General features: G+C 39.3%; 2 protein-coding genes and 1 long non-coding RNA gene across 3 annotated transcripts; all 3 read left to right on the top strand.

The window, feature by feature from the left end:
* The first annotated feature begins 2,325 nt into the window (after positions 1–2,325).
* On the top strand, positions 2,326–4,554 carry LOC311486907 (uncharacterized protein). The gene is made up of 6 exons (XM_084542929.1): positions 2,326–2,728; positions 2,783–2,839; positions 3,014–3,376; positions 3,436–3,771; positions 3,853–3,954; positions 4,342–4,554. Exons 1-6 carry the CDS (start codon positions 2,389–2,391, stop codon positions 4,425–4,427), a joined length of 1,284 nt encoding a protein of 427 aa, XP_084399055.1. The 5' UTR covers positions 2,326–2,388; the 3' UTR covers positions 4,428–4,554.
* A 6,623-nt stretch (positions 4,555–11,177) lies between these two features.
* LOC311486690 lies at positions 11,178–13,532 on the top strand. The gene is made up of 3 exons (XR_014699006.1): positions 11,178–11,920; positions 12,531–12,647; positions 13,260–13,532. It is a non-coding gene; the product is annotated as an uncharacterized lncRNA (long non-coding RNA).
* A 1,151-nt stretch (positions 13,533–14,683) lies between these two features.
* On the top strand, positions 14,684–21,546 carry arl8ba (ADP-ribosylation factor-like 8Ba). The gene is made up of 7 exons (XM_084542261.1): positions 14,684–15,066; positions 18,422–18,502; positions 18,621–18,694; positions 18,787–18,880; positions 18,991–19,058; positions 19,496–19,566; positions 19,806–21,546. Exons 1-7 carry the CDS (start codon positions 14,944–14,946, stop codon positions 19,853–19,855), a joined length of 561 nt encoding a protein of 186 aa, XP_084398387.1. The 5' UTR covers positions 14,684–14,943; the 3' UTR covers positions 19,856–21,546.
* The last annotated feature ends 1,036 nt before the right edge of the window (positions 21,547–22,582 follow it).

Here is a 22,582-nt window from a genome sequence, read left to right as displayed (position 1 = left end):
AAATAATATTTATGGCAGTTAAATGAACACTTTCACACGTTTTTGCTAACAAAAGAATGTTTTCACTGTGAATATACTGTGTACCAAAAAAAGTAATTCATAATAATCATGAATTGTTAATTCTTGGCCCGCCCAAAACGTACCAAACTGGAAAAAAAAAAAAAAAATGACAATGAGAAACGTTGAATGGTCTAAATCTGTCTATTGTAAATCTATTGTAAATCTATTATACAGAAAATGTCTGCATGAGCTTTATGTGAGCTTTCATTTTTCACTGACTGTAGTTTAATACTCCAATAAAACAGACTAAATAAAAAGTTTGTCAATTTACTTCGCTGCTAGTGGTGTTCACAACTAAATGTGAACTTTTTGTTTTTGTTTTGTTTTTTTTTAAACTCAGATCTTGCAGCTGCACATGCAGTACAATCACTTATTCTAGCATATCTTAATGTTGGAACGCCAGACTCTGACTAATTCTTTTGACTTTACTGTTAGCTGCTGATTTTAGTTGTGCATCTGTAATTTGCTCACAGCAGCAGTCAAATAATGAAGTTCAGTTTTGGTTTCTTGGTTACTCCACTGGGTACAACGCACTTCAGAGATGAGTGAGAGAATCTGCACAGTACTGCTGGCTCATTTATAATGATCTTCTCAGGACCAATATAAGAATACTAAAGTCTATTTCCATGAGAAAGCATATTTAATAGAATGTGTTACAACGCCTACACGTAACATCTCTTTTGGGTGGGTTGTGGTGATTACAGGTTAGGGCATGAGGGCTGAGATCAATGCATGGTCTCACATGAAGCTGCTCTGAGGTGTAGGCAACACCTCAGAGCAGCTTAAGAAGGAAATGTACTCTGTTGTGTCTACAAGAACAGTAAAGTTCAGGGAATTGACCTACCTTGATCTTCCCGCACCACCTTGTCAATGTTAACCATTCATTTGCATATGAAAGAAGTTGCTTATTACAAAAGCTCTCTATAAAACAAATGCAGGTTTCAGATTCAGAATACAAGCGAAAAATATGTTAAAATGTTAAGTTTAAAATTGCTGCTGTTGTTGAGTTTCACGCCCCATTGCCTTTACTAATGCGTCTGTTTCCTTGGATTTCACGTCACATCCCATCACTTGGTCAAATGGATGATCAAAAATCATGTGAATAAAGGGGATATTTGTGACATATGAGATCTATACACGAAACTTTGGCAAAGTTTTTTGGCGACAAAAAAAAAAAAGGAAATGTGCTTCGTTGTGACTACAAGGACTTAGAAGTTTAGAGAAGTGACAGTGTGGTCATGTTATGTCAGAAGGAGACGCTGCGTCTCTCTCTATGCAAATATGCCAAGATGTCATTCATTTCACCCATGGCGATGACAGCTCATACTGAATCATGTAGATTACGTTTCTTTACTTGGCTTAATTGAATTATCATAAGTTTGGATCCCTTTTACAGCCACTCACATTGTTGTGAATATATTAAGAACTTTCTTATGCTTTACTTAATGTTTTTTATAATTTCAGCGTGCTAAAATTTGAGCGGAGGTGTGTTTTCCGTTTTCAAGAAGCAAGCTTGTAGCATATGTGTGGTTGTATCTTGCAGATTAATCAAGAATATGTGGTTGTTTCCATCTCCTCTGTGAGTCCATATGCAAAGGTACGGTGTCATGTTCTTTCTGCAAAACAACAAAGAGCAGCAGTTTCCGCAGATAACCACAGTTCTTACCTATTTTCCCGAAAGAATTTAAAAAAAGCTCAGATAAAGGTTAATAAACAGGCTAAAAAATACCTCTACAGCTGTATTACTTTACAGAATATAACGCCCTGTTTCCTAAAGGTCGTTACTATGGCACAGGCTGCAGTGATGGAAAATGATTTTCAGCTTTTATGAGTGTTAAATGTTACTGCAGCAACAAACATTATTTGATTATTTGATTATTTATTTCCTACAATTTGAAGGTTTGTCAAGTACTATTATACATTAAAAAGATGAGAGTTTCACGGTGTCGGGGACAAAGTAACGTTTATCTTCCTACCTCATGGCAGAAAAGTTCAAACGTTAGCTTCAAAAAACCCACATTTGCTTTTCTTGGAGAGGTTTGCTGTGTGAAAGACCTGTGTCCTGTAAGTCTGTGTTGTGTTAACGTAGAAGCAGAAATTATTATAACGTGGCAAATAAGCACAATGAGAGTGTTGATGTCCAAAAAAAAGGATCTCAGCTACATGTGAAAGGATCTACACTAAAGTGAAGTGAAAAAACTCTGAGAAAGTTTGAAAACGGGAAAGGAAATTAAATTTTATTCAGTAGAAGTTTTATCTGTCTAAAAACGTAGATAAGGTGCAGACAAGATAATGAGGAAGTGATTGATCTTTGAAACTGTGTTTTCCATGGCCGTGTCATATATAGGAGGTGAAACCCAAAGAGGCAGTTTCTGTCTCACACTCTCTGTAGTGTTTCAAACGAGAAACACATTTCGTAGCGCGGCTGCACTGAACATGGCTCTGCTCAAACTGCTCATACTTAGTCTAACTTTTAATGAACTTATTGTTGATTTGGATGCTAAGAGCTGTCCTGAAGGTAAAGTATTACTTTCTTTCTGTATTTTCCTCCTCGTTCTGCTTAACTCTGTAAAAATAACGGTTTTGGATTTCTGTCTATTCCTTATGTGCTTTAAACATGTACTTGTGATTAAACACACATTGTTTAATCGCATTGTTTCTTTTGTAATACACTAAGGTCACAAAGTAGTTAATGGTGATCACTGTGAACCTTGCTCCTTAGGAAATTACCTGCCTGATGGTAGTACAGCGTGCATATTGTGTACCATCTGCGAGAAGGGTAAGTGTTGAAGCTTTTGTAAGATTAAGACTTTACTTTGAACAGAAGCTGACGAAGCGATAACCGTACAGTCAAATTTTGGACAAACAAATACATCTAGACTTAAGTGTCCAGATTAAAAGGACACTTTTCACGTCCTAACTTGTCTTTAACAGAGATGTTTTCTTGTTGTAGGTACAGGGAGTGATGTTTTACAGCCATGCACCAAAAACACAGATGCAAAATGTCGGTGCCGTACAGGATTTGTTTCCTGGGACAATGATTTTTCCACTTGCAAATGTAACCCTGGCTATGGAAAAGAAGGAAATGGTACAGAGTCATCATTTAATTTTCCATGTATATATATGCATATACATATATATTCATTCATTCATTCATTCATCTTCTGTACCCGCTTATTCCTGTTAAGGGTCACGGGGGTCTGCTGGAGCCTATCCCAGCTGTCACATACATATATATGTAAAAGAATTTGTCTATTTAATCGCCAACTATTTTTCCCTCACAGAGTGTTTGAAATGCAAAGAAGGATATTTCAACAATGACATCAACGCAAGCTGTAAAAAGTGGACAAAGTATGGCTGTTGTGTTTTGAATAGTACATCAATTCAACATTTATACTTCATTCATACATTTATATGAAGAATTTGCAGTCCCAACGGTGTGTGTGGTCGTGTTGTTGACAGCCTCTCTGTTTCATTCTAGCTGTGAATCAGCAGGAGTGAAAGTTAATGGGACCAGCACCTCTGATGTCACCTGTAACCCTTCTGTCAGTAAAACCCCAACACCGACCAAAAGTGTTCCACACGCGCCCACAACCCACCGTCCACAGGAGGGGGCTACAACTCAGAAGCCAACCACAACTACTCTGCAAAAGCTCACCTCGACTGACAAAGTGTCGCCCAACGCTCCTTCAAACACAGGCAGCTATATTGGTAAAACACTCGCAGCAGATGTAACCTCGTGTTAAAAGCTAACGTTAAGTAACCTGTAGCTAACTGGTCTTGCCCTCCCAGGTATGGCCCTTGTCATATTTGGAATTGCTGGACTTCTCGTACTGACTGCTTTGACCTGCAAGATGCACATCACTCCTTACTGGAAGACAACTACAGGACAAAGTATGTTGAAAGTAAAATGGTTCTGCACTTGAGCGAAACATGATGAGATTTTTTAAAAAAGAACTTGGTTTGTTGCTGAGAGTCAGACTAAGAGAACTAATACCACTCTCACATCTGTTTTTACAAAACACCAAACCACAGTTGCGCTAATTCAGACTGTTTGGAGCCCTTATGCCAAGCTAAGCCTAGTTTGGGTTCATTCTTTGAAGTATTAAAGTCACCAAACGTGTTAAAATGAAGAATATCATTCTTTAACCCCACACATTATAGTTTTCACACTTTCGTTCCTATTGTTCACATAGTATTATGTCACACATATACTCTTCTAGCTCCAGTACCTTCCATGTGGCTGGTGAGAACATTAATTGTGTTTTGTGTTTTGTGCAGAATTGAACTCATCCTGTCGTAAACCAATTGAGGAGATCGGCGACGTCAGCGAGTCCTCTGCCAAGCTGAATCCCGGGGAGCCTTGAGGTGAAAGCTTCCTTCATAGATCAAATAATCATCATATGAATAATTTCCAGCTGATCACTCAGCCTTTTCGTATGTCGTCGGTTTTATATTAGAAATGTGTCAGAAAACAATTTACTGTATCTGTATTAGAACAGAGGTGTGGTCAATATTTGACATTGTGTTTGTTCTGTTGTAGAAACTTGGGTGAATTTAATTATCCAAAGAAAATTGCACAAATTGTACCTCACTTTCTGATAATGTGAAACAATTTAAGTGGTACATTTTGCTAGTACTGCTGTTTTAGTCTTCTTAATATTTATTCTAGACATGCAGATTTTTGCATAACCTGATACATCAGGCCTTGCTAAAATGTTCATATATACATATTCTTGTTGATTTTTTTTAAACCTTATTACATGACATAATGTGATATGGATTAATGGGGCTTGTGACAAGTCTGAGAGATACACATTATGAACAGATATAGTGACAATCAATAGCACTGATATCATGAATATGAACTGTGGTCTTAGAAAAACATTTTACTTTTTCCTTACATAGTCTTTCTGCTTCTAGTTCCACTGGTAGCAGCTCTGTTGAACAGAGAACATGATAAATAAAAGAAAAAAAAGGTTTCTGTGGCATTGTGGGTGGGGGAAGTTCCCATGAGGATTTAGATGTGCCTCTTTTTTTCCCCCCACTGTGACAAGCTTCCTCGCATGTTTTCAGTTTGGCCTTTGGAAAGACTGATGTTGCAAATGTAAGGAGTTTCATGTTTCACTGGAGATGTTTCTCAGGTTGGTACACTCAGAGGAGTAGTGAAAGCTTGCCCTCATTACTTTTCTTCATTCATGTTTCTCCAAGAAACACGAAACACACACCCTTTAATCACAAGCAGCTTTGTGTGCATCTGCTGAAACCCTTTGTGACTTTGTAGACTCGACCTGGAAAAAAATGACTTTTAATAGGTGGCTTCCCAGAGAAAACAAATGTATTTCTTGATAGTTTGTTACTGGTAAAAATCCTGAATTTATTTTAGTTTAGTTCATTCAATCAATACTGTGTTTATTTTTTATCACTTATTCAAATCCAACTAAAATAAAAATAATACAGAAGTATTAAGTATTGGTAAAATGCACTTAAATGTTCTGCAAAACATGTATTATACAGCAGTAGTATTATGTTGTTATAATGATGAATCTATAAGCAGCATTTTGGTGTTGCAGCTGGTCCAGGTGGAAATTTTTTTGCACACCTGAACTAAATGAGCATGAGTGAGAATGCACGTTGGTGCACAACCGTCCATGCAGATACTTTCAGTAAACGGCAGTGATACAGGAAGCTGACGTGTGATTTCAAAGAAATATGAGCATGACCAACCCTGTAACGTTTAGAAGAAATAACGCTACTGAAAATGACAGCAACCTACTAGGAAAACATGCCAACAGGTTTACCTTGAACACGTACTTACCTTTACTCCTTATGGGTTTTATTTCCTTTATCTTTTTTTTCATTTAACATGACATAGGTCTGTGTGTACGTTTGTGTGTGCTAGTTCTGTCAAATGGATTGTGTATTTCTTGTATTTCTTTGTGTACTTTTTAAAGAGCTAATAAAGGTTTTTTTTGCCTTTGACTTACAGTTTGTGTGATAAATTGTGGAGATCTGTCTTCACTTTGACATTTAGTGGTTGATTAGTGCATAATATCCATATTCAGTTGTCTTTGATTATGTGTTATGAAGGGGCACTTCACTGATTTAGCTCTGCGGCACTGTTAGCACTCAGTCTAAAAACAAAACATGGATGTAGCATGCTTTTTATTATTACATGCATTTTTGTATACTGTCAAGCCTGCCACTTACATTAGCTCCACTCTTGACAGGTCAGTCTGAGGGCTGGCATTGTGTGTTAACAGTAGCATACATATCCTTGAGCTGATAATGTCAAGCAGAGATGCGAAATCTGGTTAGCAGACCTTTGTCTAACTCCGCACCGTGAGACTCAAGTGACACAGCTTAAAGGAAATGTATTCAACTCAACACAACAGCTACAACAACACGTGCAGTAGTACTTCCCAAGACCTGAAAACACACGCTGATGTATAATAGCGGCGGAGTTCCCCTTTATGACCGTAAAGCACGAAAACGTCAAACGGGGTTGAGCGGCTGTGTATCTGTGATTTCTTTAGGGGCGGGTATTCCGTGTTCTGTGCTACCAAATGTCGCACTCTAAGCCTAAAAACGCTGTCGCATTAAAGTTCAAGTGACGGCAGCATCCTCCACCCACCTTCCTCACAACGTTTTCAGAGTGGGTGGCAATTGTCTTGTGCATAAGAGCAAACCACCTTTACAGTATCATTGTTGCCCTTTGTGGCTAGACAGCGACGATTCACCCTGACTACTGTTCAGTGCCAGCACGTCTACGGTTATGTCACAACTTGAAGAAGGTTTCAGCAAGAAGTCATGGCTGCGATTAATGTGAAAGTGACAGAGAGAGAAGTACGTGATGTTATGGGTGGTATAGCCACAGGTCATGAGGTTTTGGGGGTGTGAATTCAATGAGAGGGGATGTCAATGAAGTGTTACTATGAGCTGAAACACTTCACTGACAGCACTGTTTCTAGAATCAGGGGTATGCCTAGGGGTAGGGCTAGGCCTTCTTGTCTGATTTTATTCTGTTAGCTTGTTGTGTATTACAGCTAAGTAATAGACAACTAAGCTGTCTTTGTTTAATCAAAAACACTAAATTCACTCAGTGTACAACTTATGTGCACATTTATCTCTTATTCAGAGCAACAGCCTTTTCTTTTAACTGGAAAATGAATAAATGGCTTTGTTGCTAGGCATTTGCATGGATTTCATTTTTTGTACCTGACAAAGCTTTGACATTGTGAATCTCATGACAGCACCTCAGCTCTGCATTGATCATTATACTGAGGAACAAGCAAAGACTTTCTGATATGTGTAAATGTAACAACCTTTAGGTTTCCCCCTCCTCTTTTTGTTCAACCCATCTTGCTCTACTGCTCCACTTGCACCTTCGGCACACCCTCCCTCTCAAGCTGGGCCAAACTCGTGAATATAACCAACAATGCTACCAAAGTAAAAGATCTCCCCCGCAACCAATTTATGCGAGATTAATTATTAGGTGGGAAGCACAGCGGTGTGGTGGTTAGCACTGATGCTTCACAGCAAGAAGCTTCTGGGTTCTAAACCACTGGCCAACTGGGGCTTTTCTGTATGGAGTTTCCATGTTCTCCCTGTGTCTGCGTGGGTTCTCTCTGGGTACTCCTCTCTTCCTCCCACTGTTCATGCTTGTTAGGTTAATTTGTGATTCTAAAATGGCCATTGGTGTGAGTCTGGTTGTCTGTCTCTGTCCTATTGCCCATTGACAGCAGGGATAGACTCCTGCATTAAGCCTCCAGAGGACAAGTGAATGAATGAATAATTATAAGGCCTTTCAATCACTATAGCACAGGACATTACTGACACCTGTCTGTAGCTGTTACACCTCTGTTTGTCATTCCTGGGAAGGGATATAAATGTCTGGAACTGGAACTGGAACTAACCAAAATTTATTTGAAAAATAAAAATGATTTCAGATTTAAAAGACAAAACTAAAGAACTGTATTGAAACTCAAGGAACGGCAAGTAAGCAGTGTTTTCAAGATAGCTGGGGTGAAACAGGTGAACAAAATGACGGGAGGAGCAACATGGGTGAGAGCAATCGCACAGGAAGGAAAAAGACTCTCTGGAAATCCACTACCATCTCTTTGGTTTAGGCTGTGTTGATCCAAAGGTGGTTCACTCCGGACCATGAGACGAAGTTGTTCACCAGATTCTTGTACTCTTGCTCCTGTCCATCCCTGATACACCCCACAATTGCAGCGTCATCTGAGAACTTCTGCAGGTAACATAACTGTGTTGTGGTTGAAGTCTGAGGTGTACAGAGTGAATAGGACAGGGGAGAGCACAGTCCCCTGTGGTGCTCCAGTGCTGCTGACGATAGCCCTGGACGTGCAGTTCCCCAACCTGACACACTGAGATGCTATCGAGGAAGTCAGATGTGAGTCCACTCACATCTCTGTTAGCTTGTCTCTCAGCAGCAGGGGCTGGATGGTGTTGAATGCACTGGAAAAGTAAAAAAACATGATCCTCACAGCAGAATTCTTCATGTGAAAGTGTGAGAGAGTCTGATGGAGCAGGTAGAGTATGGCGTCCTCCACCCCCACCTTCTCCTATAGTACGCAACTTCATGCAAATGAAAACCACAACAAGCATCAGAAATGCACAGCCCCACAAGTCGGTCAAGTCAACAGTACACACTGTGTTAAATGCAGACTTTCAAAATGAGTCAGAGTGGGCACATAATCAGATGTTATCAGATGGGCTTGATTCATTGATGTTTCCCTGACAGTAGCTATAATAACAACAAGGCTTTGACAATGACTGTTTGTATTATACATTCAGTTTTTATGATTAAAAAATTAATTGTGTGGTATATGTCAGACCACGCTAACAACATCCATTACAAGACTACTGAGCTCAAGATAATGTCTCCACATTGCCTGCCTAAAATATATTAATTTTACAATTACATCAATCAGATAAAAGCAGTAAATACCCATTTCTATTAATATTCTTGACTAACAATTAACATACACCTAATGGAACAGAGCCCGCCTCTGGTTTCCCTTCTGCAGTGAGTCATCGTTTGACGTGAAATAGTTCTCACAACACAGCTGTGGCCGACTAACATCATTCTGCTTTTGCACAAAAAAACCACACGCCTGTTCTGCTGTAATACATGTGAATGAAGCGGAGAGCTGTGCAGAGATGCTCTCCGCACAATGAACTGTAAAAACCCACAAATAGTCCAAGCTTAATTGTTCACGCCACACTTTGTGAGATTAAATTAAGCCGTGGCTTTCAGTACAGATGAACCCCTATGATAGAACTCCTTTAGATTCAATTGTGCTACTAACGTTTCTCCTGTTCTGATCCGTATTTATTAGTGTCTCTCCAGTCTGTGGTGGCTCACAAGTTGTACACAGAAGGAATTTTATCGGATTTATGGTGCACAATTTTATAGGCAGGTTTGACATCTGCTTCCTAATTCAGGATAGCATAATTCATTTGTTTTAATTTACCGGTATCTTAATGTCAGTATTTGCCTTAGAGCACTGGTAAGAAGTCTGGCTCGCTCTGTAAAAATGCCACCCAAACACTAGTCGGTGCTGTATATTTATTGCCAGTCGAGTTAATTTTTGTTTCTAATTCCTGCTTCACGTTCAACAGTAGTGACTGAAACATACATTTGTATCTCCAAACCTCCTCAGTTAACCTTTCCTTGATGTGTTCCATCTTTATTGATCCGAAACAAAATTGCCGAGATGAAGAAGCAGATGGAAATACTAAAGCAGAAACACGCTACGTGGACCAATCACAGCTCTTATGCTCTGCGTCGCAGCAGCGCCTACATTTCTGGGGAGGTGCATGTCAGCTACGGCACTAGGCTCTGCACAGGGGTCTGCGCTGTAGCCTCTGCGTAGACTTAACGCAGGACTATAAACCACCTCCGGAAGTGTACACTCCGCGGCGACGCAGTGCGCGAGAGCTGTGATCGGTCCGCTTGGTAGCAGCGTATTTACGCTTTAATATTTCCAGCTGCTTCTCCATCTCCACAATTTTCATATTGATTGTTTTGCGTCAATAAAGATGGAAGACATCGAGGAAAGGTTAACTGAGGAGGTTCGGAGATACAAACGTTTGTATGACTCATCTTCGTCGAAATTTCTGCGGAATTATGGCAAAAGTTTCAGTCGCCATTGTTGCAAGTGAATCAGGAAGTAGAAACAAAAATTAACCCAACTGGCAAAAAAGAAACAGCGCCGACTAGTGTTTGTTTTTTTTACAGAGCGAGCCAGACTGATGATTGCACAAGTTTAAATGGCTCGCGCCGGCATGCGTAGGTTACGACATCGATGTCCCGCAGAGGTATAAACTCATCTTTAAGTAGAGACTGTGTGCTGCTTGTCAACTAACTCAAGTGATGGACGAGATGGAGGTAGTGATTTTATCAGATCTAAGTACTGTGTCAAATTTAACTTCAGTCCAGTTCAAGTTTTAGTAATTTAGTAAAAAGTAAAAAAAAGAAAAAAGTTACCAACAGACATCACAGATTAAAACTGAAGAACTAAAGGAACAGTGTTTTAGTTGATAATATACAGTATATGATGTTCAGTTAGCAAAGGTACATCATTAAGTCTTTTATAAAACACTGGAAATGAATCCTGAAATCAGGACTCAGCCCAGTCATTATTACTAACATCTTCCTGTCAACTGGTGTCTCACTTGCTTCCATTTAACTTACGAGAAATTTTGAAATGTCTCATGAGGTAAAATTCTTCCTCTACATTCATTAAAACAGACTATCAATTTAGAAAAGGAGCCATGGACAAACATGAGGAATCAGAGTCTCTGACTCTGATTCTGAAAAACTCCAAAACAAGAAAAGCAGAAAAGCACCTGCCTGGGTTTTGATCTCAGAAGTCTGAACAAGCGTTCCAAAGCCAAACCTGAAACAACACCTCTAGTGTATGCTTTACAGGAAAGCCTTAAGGCGAGAGAAAATCCATAGTAGTAAACACAAGCCGAGATTTCCATAGTAGTAAACACAAGCCGAGATTTCGGCTTGTTTACTACATTTAGTAAATTCCTACCAGCATAAATAACAAAAAAATAATAAATAAAATAAAACACCTTTGTAATTCTTCTATTAAGCTGTTCTTTGTTTCCGACTGGCCCCAGTGGTCTCTCACTTCCTGCTGCAGCGTCGTAGTCAGAAAACCACAGCCATGACACACTGACGTCATTAGTCAGACAACATAAAAACCCTGAAGACACAAGCAGAGCACTGGTCACAATGATTAATCTGTACCTTCCTCTGGCAGTTGCGTCTGTGCTGAGTATGTGGACGACAGCATATGCTACAAGCTGTGGAGAAAGACAGAGGGAGATAAGTGGACGATGCTGTAACCAGTGTCCGCCAGGTAAAACACCCAATGGAATAATTTTGTGTGTTTTTAGATAAGCGTCTTGAGTTGAACTGATTTCCAATGATTACTTAACGTGATGAAATAAGCTGAAAGTCTCTTGTGTTGTTGTTTTGAAGGTCATTTTATGTCGGATTTCTGCACTGAGCATGCTCAAACGGTTTGCCTCCCTTGTAAGGAAGGCTCTTTTGCAGATCAATACAACATGTTTGACAGGTGTAAGGAATGCAAGTCATGCCACCAAGGTAACAACTTGACCATTCAAAACCTTGGGTTAAAGACATAACATTGTTATAAAGGGGAGTCCTGTTACTGAAATCTTGTCTTGTTAGAGTACTCTGCAAAGTGTACAGCGACCACGGATGCAACCTGCGCTTGTTCCTCGGGTTTCCTGTGCTCCAGCAGCAACTGTTCAGTCTGCAAGGAAAACAAAGGACGAGAGAGAGTGGAGCAAACAGGTGAGACATACTTTAAAACTGTAAAATAAACAAAGTTGGTTTAAATAATTGGTTTAAGAATGTGATATTGTTGCCAAAGAACAGTTTTTCTTTCGGGATATATTGCTCAGTGTTTGACTGTGGGTGTCACATCTGTGGCTACCGTGTGCACATACGGAAATATATGCGTGTTAGACTCAACCACTGCTGTAGGCTAAAAACCCCCAACTCACTTATTACAAAGAAGTCTGGCCCACACTGTGTTTCACTCGAATTTATGGAGGTTTGAATGTGCAACAGACGATTGTATTGGGAGTGGTTCCTCACATTTAATCATGCTTTTATTATCATGCCTTATTTTGTCCTGTATGAATAGTTAAAGGGGGTTCTGTTCATAATAACACCAAGGGCTCTTATTAAACAGTAGTAAATGCAATGAGAACTGACTGGCATGAGTTTCTGTTCTCTGTCGTGAAGTCATGAGCCTGACTATGTTGTGAACAACCGATAAGGTATTCCTCAACATCGCTAGACACACCAACATTTTAATCACAGTAAGATAAGATCCAAGTCAATAAAGTCAGTCTATCTAACCATCTGAATAAACTTAATGATGTGACCGTCTGTCCAGAGACGCCCAGTGACTGCCTTCGTGTTTCCCTCGGCGTCGGCTTTGTTGTGATCTCCATCGTCCTCCTTCTGTTCATATCCACTGCCTGCATAAAGAAGCTAAGGAAGCGCAAAGCAAGTAAGCAGGCCTTAAAGGAAAAGTGATTTGCATATGTCGGTTTTTATTTATATGGAAATTCTGGCATGATTTCAAACAATTAGTCATTTGTGATGAACTGAGCAGCGTAACTGAAAGCGAATGTTACGCTTAACGATACATGTGTCATCCTTTCATATCTGATTCTTTATGAAATTTGAAACCAACCAACAAACAAACAAACCACAAACAAACAAAAGCAAAGTCTGGTAAAGAGCGCCAACCTGCTTAACATTTTCTGTTGCAACACACTAGTGCACCTGTGAAAATGTGATTGAAAAGCACAAACGTAAGGCACTGGCTTGCTCTTAGAGTTCATTTAAATTTAATGAACATTTGTTCGCTGAAAGGAGGGGGCACTTTTATATTTAGCCACGTATTACATCACAAATCCTCAGCTAGAGATGTGGACTTTAAATGGTCTTTTTCTGTAGCCACAGTAAATCTACTTAAGTTCAATTCAAAAAGTATAACTTCCAGGAAAGATAAATACTGTTAATAGACAACTGTATGAACTCATGCTCATGGATATTCATTGAAACTCGGGTATACCACTACTAAAAACATTATTTGCACTGTGTCTCTCTGCTCTAGATAATAAACCCATCCCAGCTGTAGCAGTCTGTACCAACACCAGTGAATTTCACCTCTCCAAGGAAGAGAGCGGTTTCCAGGTCATCATCCAGGATGAATCCAAGAACAGTTTTGATCAGCTGCTTCTGGGAAAAGCCACCGTTGTTTGATAGCAAGTCTGAGAGCGGCCAATCGATCCTTTTAGCTACAGTCAGTGTAACACAATCAGTACTGATGATGGTGGCACAAGGTGTCTTGCGCACATCGTACACATTTAAACACGGAGAAATCTGTTAAGGCGTCTTGAAGGGTTTGACAGATTGATGTCCATTGGAGAGAGCTTGTCATTGCTTCTTCAATGCTGCTGAGGAGCCCCTTGAACAATATGCCGAATCCTGGTATGCTTCGGTAGAGCTTCTGGAAAGATCAGATGGGTTTTAACATGTGTTTTAACTTTGAGTGTGGAGAGTAAGAGCAATCAATCCTTGGTGCTTGGTTTTCACTGTCTCCTAGGTCAGTGACAGAACCCTTTTTTACATATCCATATGTGATGGAAAGAAAAACAAAACAGTAAACGTAATTTAATTTTATCCAGTACTAAATGATTTCTATGTTTCTATATTTTACATAACATTTCCCTAGAATGTGATATGTGTGATTCACCCATTCAGACATTTGGAAAAATATGTATTTTGTATGTATGATATACTCTGGGTGAAGTTAATTTATTCATTTCTTTTTGTTTTTCCCGCTGATTTTATATTGGTCAGAAACTGTGAATAAGGTGGTTACTGACCAATTTAACCATAACTTGAGCCTATTCTCTGACCTCACATCATCGAGAGCAAAATGTTTTTTTTTTTTATTACAAATGCTTGATGAGAAAAGCTGAAAGAAAATAAGCCTGTACGATATTTTTTAGAGTTGAAATATTGAGCAGTGACATATGTTTCGGGGGTTTTTCTTGTCTGTTCGGTCAGAAAATGACCGACCAAAGTGTTTATTATTAGAGTTCTTGGTCATTTGCAAGTGACAAAAGTTCTTATGGCCTAATGTACATACTGTACATGAATACCAAGAAAACAAGGCCTTGTATTATAGAGCTGAGTGTATCAAAAAGCTTTCCTATGATTTAATTGAGCTGTTGCATCTGGGGCCATTTTGTTTCCAACTATATCAAAAACAACAAATGAAACACCAATGTTGCCAAAGTTGCACACAGCAGGAGATGGCATAGTGAGGCTGAAGCCATTAGCAGTGAATGTCACCTTTAAAGGAGGAGAGTGGACACCAGCTCATGAGCCAGGATTAATCCAAAGACCATTCGGGTCCACTACGCGTGGTAAAAGGCTCCGCTTTGTGACCACAAGTCTTAGAGGACCTAGTCACTTTAGCTGCAGTCAGTATGACTGTAATGACATGGCATTAAGTCCTGTAGTTTAGTCCCAAAATGAAATATTATACACCATAGTTTTAACTTAAATGTTGTTTTTCTAGACATATGTTTTACCAATAAAATGAGTCTTTAAAACTGTGTGTACTTCCTGTGTTTACCTGCGGGGGCGCTGATGAGCACGGTTTAGGCTGACTGATCATATGACAGCTGCTTGTGTCCCACTTCCCTTCCTCGCTGGAAAACGCCACATCTGACAGGGAGGGAGAGACAGATACCACCACAGGGGGAGAGTGATCAACCGACGTCAAGATGCTGGCGCTAATAAACCGGCTTTTGGACTGGTTCAGGTCCCTGTTTTGGAAGGAGGAGATGGAGCTGACGTTGGTCGGCCTGCAGTACTCTGGGAAAACAACATTTGTAAACGTGATCGCTGTAAGTCTTCAGCTGCTAATAGCCACCTTGCTAGGAGCAGTGCTAATAGCATTAGCGCTAATAATGGGATGACAGTTGCCAAGCTAGCTGTGGGCTAACCCACACTGCCTGGTTGTTGGGTCCAGAAACGATGTAACATTACTATGTTGGTGTCACCAAAAGGAAAAACAAAGAGAAAAACAAAAAAAACCCCACCTGCAGTCAAGTTAGGTTGTTGGTCAGCACCTCAGCTAAGCTAACTAGTTTGGTGCTCGTCGGCTAGTGTTTTAACTGCTCAGCATGCTAAACCTTAAACTATTGCATCGTTTTATAATTGTCATAGTTTATTTGTCAGCGGGAAGTAAAAAACATGTTGACAGTTACAACAAATGCCTGAGGTGCAGCCAAACAGGACGGATCACAGAGTCATGTGAACATTTCCAAACACTTGTGCACAGGTCTCCTGCAACAATTTGAAGCTGACTTCAACTGTAAAATAATAATAATAATAATAATAAAAGACTGGGTATATAAAAACACCAAAGGTGGGGGGTAGTTTACAATTAGTAGATGTTGGGTCAAGTATTTTTAAATGATAAAAATATCAGTTTTGCATTGACGCCTGATTCAATGGATCCATTTGTATGAAGGGGCAGATTTCCATTTCTACCACAACAACAACAAAAAACGGGTCCATATTCCAAATAATTTAATTTCAACCCATATTAATTTCAGATTCACGGTTCATGTTCAGTGTTTTCCTCAGATGTGAACACAGACAAGTAGATATGACTGCAGCTACTTTAAAAAAAAAAAAATGTGATAAAGCTGCAGGGGCCGATTGTATCTTCTGCTGTGGCCCGCTGTTTCGTTTAGTCTCTTGTGCAAGTTTGCAGCGATTTCTCAAAAGCTGGGTGTTTCTAATGGGGCAATTCACATTGTCACAATCACTAGACTGCAAAGTGGGGTTTTCAGGTGCATATTGTGAAAAAAAACGTCTGTTTGCAGACATTTTACTCCCATGGCTGACAGCCAATCAAACTCAACTTCACAGGATCGACCTTTTAGCTTGGATTTGAAAATATTCTCTGCAATATTTGGTACTCGCTTGGGATTAATGTGAATTTACAATTCTGTACATTTCTCTACTTCACGTGATGTGTCTTGACATTGATATGAATAATGATGGTCAGTGAACAGCGTTAGAGGAAGCTATGTCAAGACTGTTTTTGTACTTAAGACATGTGGTTGTGGAGAGACAAAACACTTCGGGCTGTTTCCTTTGCTAAAAGCATCGCACTCTGTCTAACGTGATTGTCGCTTGACGTGTCTTTAACAACGGTGCCCAAGCTTTTGTTGACATTTTCAGTTACTATTTTCAGTTATTGATGATTTGATAAAATCAGTAGCAGCCTCTGGGAGAACTAAAACTACCAGAGAATTAATTGATGAGTCAGTCAGTGGAAAATGAATCACAGTAACTATGTTCAAATCTTGTTTTCTATCAAAATAACATATTTGTTCCAGCTTCTGATTTGTGAGGAATTTTCTACTTTTACATGATAAACAAACTGAATCAGACAAAACAAGCCATTCCAAAACTTCAGTGTAGGCTTTGTGGAAAATGTGACAGGTATTTGTCTCCATTTTCAGACATTTTAGATCAATATTAACTGATTCATAAAGAAAATTATTCTTAGTTTAGTGTTAAAGATTTTTTCTGTCTTATCTTAATAAGCACAAGACAACACAAATAGCCAGTATGCATTTTGTTGAGCATTTATGATTCGAAGATAATCTTTTCAGAAAATTCTGACTTCTTCACACAAGGTTATCAGGTAACAGCGAGGGTGTCAGAGGAGGAAGTTAGTTTGAGGTCGGAACGTGACGCAGCTTCTGCTGGTCTTTTTTACGCTGAAGAGATAAAAAAACTCTTCTACCAGCCACTGTCAGAGTTTAGAGTGCATGAATGGTTGCACTGGGGGTAGTTCCTCCTTTGTCAGTCATAAGACCGCTGCACTCATTTCCACTTAGCTTTATCAGGTGACTCCGGCAAGTCATGTGCTGCAAAATGTGCATGCGCCAGACAGTGCAGGGCGCTCTGGTTCACCAAGGAGGACATGGAGAAGGAATATTAACAACTTGTGCATTTTGACTTCAAATGGGGATTCTGCATGCTGAAGTGAAGCGTATGCTCACATCTGTTTGCAGTAATGAACATTTACAAAAACTAAAACATGTGGGGTATTTTTGGTGTAAAATTATTCGCTCCGTTCTTGTTCTAGTTTCAAGCACAGATGGCACAGATTTGGCACAGATTTGAATATGCAAGGAGAATCGAAATGCACCCATAAACTTGATTATTAGAGTCACATTTTATAATCTTTCCCTCCTTTGCAGTGTTCGATAAAAGTTTATGAATGACTATGACTGTATTGTTCAAAAACAAAACCGTCTGAACTATAAATATAACAGGATGTAGTTAACTTTGTTCGACGTTCCTGCACAGTTCCATAATTTTTAAACACAAGCAAAAAAATGATTGCAGCATTTTGTCATGTTGTAGACATGACTCCGTCTGTTTTCTCATTTTAATTTGCTCTCACTTGCCCGTTCATTGGGTACACCTGGTGGAAATGAATACCCTCTAATATAACAGTCCTGTACTAGATATGAGCGTCATTACTGTAATGTTCAGTTGAGGTGGAAACAGCGTGGGAAAGGTGGTAACTCGGCTGTATGATCTTTTTAGAGGATGTAGTTTGTGGTTTTGAACAAATGTTGAATACCATAACCTTCATTAAGCTAACATCTAGTGCAGGATTGTTGTATTCGAATGCATTTCATTTTAACAGGTGTATCCAATGAACTGCCAGACGAGTGTATAGAGCCACATGTTGCCGAATATCTTATCATCCTCCCCTCCTCTTAATTAAAAGGGTAGTTTAAAAAATACAAATAAAAAATTGACAATGCCTCATGAATTATTCAAAAACAAAACCCTAAACCTCAACTCTGGTTTTACTGATGGTTGTTGAAGGTCCTTTGAGGGTTATAAGAAAACGTAATGTGCTTTGTTCAGAGCTGCTGCACAGTCTTTTATCATTTATTAACAACAAAAGAAAAATGTGTGAAACTGTAAAAGAATAGGTTATTTTATGTTGTAATGTGACTGTGATGCAGTTCAGTGACCAGTTGCACTGTTGCATGTGTTTAGGCTGGGACGTACATATCCTCCTGTTGTGTGGATGCTTTAAAATGTGTGTGTGAACAGGCTTTATTTTACTGTGTCAAATAATTGTTTGTGCATTAAATTATGTCTTTTCAGCAACTAGGAGTCACAGTTTTATCGTCAGTGACTTGTTTTTCCTTTCAGTCTGGGCATTTCAGTGAAGATATGATCCCTACAGTGGGGTTCAACATGAGGAAGGTCACGAAAGGAAACGTCACCATCAAGGTTCAGTCTTTCTACTGCTGTTCTTAAATTTGTCATTAAATGACACCTAGATAGATAGTAATAATGACAGGAATATGAAACTGATATATCTTGTGACGATGTGCCTTTATTTGTGCAGATCTGGGATATCGGAGGGCAGCCGAGGTTCAGGAGCATGTGGGAGCGGTACTGTCGGGGAGTCAATGCCATTGTGTAAGTATCTGCGTCTACCTTTTAGATCTGTCAATTGAGAACGAATTTACGGAGAACTTCCTAACCAGCAACCACCTGCTTATGTTAATTAGGTACATGGTTGACGCAGCAGATCGAGAAAAGGTGGAGGCATCGAGAAATGAGCTTCATAATTTATTAGACAAACCTCAGTTGCAAGGAATTCCTGTAAGTGTTCCGCCAATTTTAAGACTTGCGTGATTTCTGTAGTTGTGCAAAACTACATGTGGGTTTCTACTGAATACTTGCAGCAGGTTTCAATAGTAATGTGTTTTTAGGTTTTGGTTCTCGGTAACAAAAGGGATCTCCCCACCGCTCTAGATGAAAAGCAGCTCATTGAGAAAATGTAAGTATGAAAAAATGATGCATAAAACATAAACATAAAATTTCACTACAGTTGAATGTCCTGTTCTGTCATTTTTTGCATCAGTGTTGGTCATTTTGCCATAAAAAGGACATTAGATTTTGTCATTTGAAATTTAAGACTAGATTATTATGTACACAAGGTTTATAGTTTTTTTTTATGTTTTATTTTAATTCCACATTCATTAAATCACTTCTGTGCTAATGACAGGATAAAAAAATGACAATCTGCTCTCTTGTTAAAACTGAACTAAAACTAATTTGTTGATTTCTGGCTCCCTCTACTGTCTTGGAAGAAACATGCACAGAGAGTTGTATCTTAAACTGTATCCCACATGCAGCAGATGAAAGAGAATTCTAATCAGTTTGGATGCATACTTATTATATTTATTGATTCATGCACTTTTCCCCACTCTATAGGAATCTTGCAGCTATTCAAGACAGAGAGATATGCTGCTACTCAATTTCCTGCAAAGAGAAAGACAACATTGGCAAGTTACACTTAGTTGTTATAGTATTATTTACAATGGGTGTGGAGGGCTGTGCCCCGTTTACCATTATCACAGACAATGTCCGTGTCTGTCTTCTAAATCCAAACTAATAAATGCGAATACAAAGGGAGTCAGTGTGGCACACAAATATGTATTGTATTGTGTTTTTGTGCAGCTAAATCTGCTGCTGCTCAGTCATGAATGACCAAATCATGAACCAATCCTTCCTTTGATTTCAGATATCACACTTCAGTGGCTCATCCAGCACTCAAAATCCCGCAGGAGCTGAAAATGCACGGGATGTTTTCCAGCCGCGTTTGCCATGTTACCGTCTTATCGCACCCTCATCCACTCTGCAACGATGTACAGTCGTATCGTCGCCTCACGTGGTGCACTGTTCTGCTCGTGTCACACTATTTTTCTATCTTTCCATTTCACTTTGTGATTCTTTCACAAACCCAGCCAATGCACTACTGAAAATATAATTGTGGTAATAAGGAATGTAATTGGCATTATACATCTTGTGAAGCTGTACCGTAACTTGAAGTATAAACAGTTTTCTCATCTATCTTTTACCCTTCTGGCATTATCGGGTTTATCACCCTTATCCTTGGTATACAACAATACCCTCTTGCCGGGGTTTGTTCTGTCAAACAGGCCTCACGTAACGAGGAACCTTCTTCACGCAGTTATGATGCGAGGAGGTGGCTGATGTGGACTTGCGAGTTTTCCCACTTCTGTCAAGAGCTATGCTGTGTGATCATCTTTGACGACTGTCGCCCTTAGCTTAATCAGGTTTTCTTCTTTCAATGACATGTCTGTTTTAGAAAATTGTGCGTTTAAGCAGGTCTGTACAAATATCAAGCTAGTATGGTTTTTACTGATGTGGGATATGTGTGTGTATGAATATATGATTCTATTTAAAGTCTGAATGTACTAAAAGTACGGGGTCCTGTGGTTCATGTTGGCCTCTCTTTGTAAGTAGCCTCAGTGGAACGATGTCCTTTGTGTTGCCTCGAAGCTGAGAGAGTGGCAGAATCTGAAGTGCCTTGTGCAGTGTCTCTCACCTCTGAAGCGAAGCAGCACGCAAGGTGTACAGTTAAACAAAAACACCACCTCAATATATTCAAGAAATAAAAAGGCATGCTTTTTAATTGAAGCATTGTTTTGTTATTTGTTCTTGTCCATTTGAATTATATCTTTCTGTATCATGCTGTATGCAAACTGTAAGAGCAATTATTATTGCTGGTGGGAAAATAAATAAATACTGCTCTGCTCTGTTCTACCGCAATGTGAAAATAAGGTCCTGAATGCCCACACAAATGTTTTCAGTTACTTACCTGATCATATTTCTGCTTGAGCTGAGGTTGAGGATTGCAGGTCACCAAGCTTCTATGTGAATAAAGAACAGACACAAGAAAGTTCACAGGGAAATACACAAGCTGTACACACCCTGATAAGACATCTAACCAGGCAGATTAGAGATTACGCCTGTGCAGGTCTTTAAAAGTCCCAGAATACCAAGATAAAGAAGGACACCGTAGACCACTGTTAAACCTTATGAAGATTTTGTGTGTTACAGTGCATTTCACTGTCCAAAAAAAAAAAAAAAAACTTTTTAGAAGGGATAGGTTTTTTCATTTGACCTGATTAGACCTAGACCCTGTGTACGCGTACAGACTGTACTTGAACGACTCTGCTGCTGTTATACATGCACCTGTTAATGATAACTTGGGAGTCCTGTTTGGGGACATTATGTATAATAATTTTTCTGAGGTGGTAACACACCCACATGTTGACTTAACGGATCTGGATCCTAAGCCACACTCATTAAATATATTATATGGGCGTTAATGTGTATGTGTTTGTGAGCTGTTCCTTATCACTTAGTGAGACAAAATAAATATACTCTGTAAGTATTATTATTATTTTTTTATTTAAAAAAGGGGATCTTCTAAGTTTTTAATAAATACATTTTGTTGCTGATGTTTTAAAGCCATTCTCAAGAAGATCATAGAGACGCTTTTAACTAAACTACCACGTTTTTGGTATTTATATCTGATTTTATAATTAGTTGGTTATGATTCATTATCTATCAATAAAACTTACACCGAAATCTATCTTATAAGCAAGTGTTAGGGATAGTTTTAATTGTGCAGCTTGGGTTTAGCCTGTCTTTCTCTCTGAATCTGTTTGGGATGTACAGTAATCTTAACCAAATCACGTCCAGCTCTTAAACTTCTAAATCAGGGCTGCCCAATTTGGGGCCCGCGGGCCAAAGTTGGCCCGCGACTGATTATTTTTGGCCCGCGGCCCATGCTCATATTTTTAATAATTAAATTATTATTATTTTCCCACTGCCAGCAGTCGGAATATCTCTTTTAATGTTTATTTATTGTTGCACTTCCTCTCCTGACCACAACTTAGCATTGTGTTACATTGGGGGTAGGGTGGCGCTGTTTAGCTCCCGTCAGCTCAAATCCGGCCGGAAGCCCGTGACCAGAGAGTGAGAAGATGCTGGGATGCTCCAGGCGTCAATGGCTCCAGGGTGAATCTGCCTTCAGCCGTCGACTTCCAGGCTGCTCAGCCTGGGAGGCTGCACAAGCGCCACCCTCAACAACAATCAGCACAACCAATCAGAGCTCATGCGGCATCCATTCGAAGCGAGTGAGCGCGACTCGTTTGAACCTACAGTCAATGGTTTGAACACGAAGCGATAAGCGGAGTGAGCCACCGAGCGAACTGCTTTAAGTTAGATGCAAACTGCTTTTTGAAGTAAGTTAGATATTTAAGCTAATTGATTGCTTCGACTAATGCAAACAAGAGCTAGATTTTACGAAATTACAAATATAATTTTTACAAATTATAGGTAACCAAGACTACACAGAGTATTTTTGTAAATAAACTGGTTAGTTTATATGTGTTAGAAATTTTTAATTGCAAGTTACTGCTAACGTTAGCTTAGCTTGTTTGTTTGTTAACACAAAAGGCACCAGCCTTCAAGGCTAATTGCAGA

This window comes from Chelon labrosus (genome assembly GCF_963514085.1).
Source record: "Chelon labrosus genome assembly, chromosome: 4".
NCBI lineage: Eukaryota > Metazoa > Chordata > Actinopteri > Mugiliformes > Mugilidae > Chelon > Chelon labrosus.
This window is presented reverse-complemented; position numbering and strand designations above follow the sequence as displayed.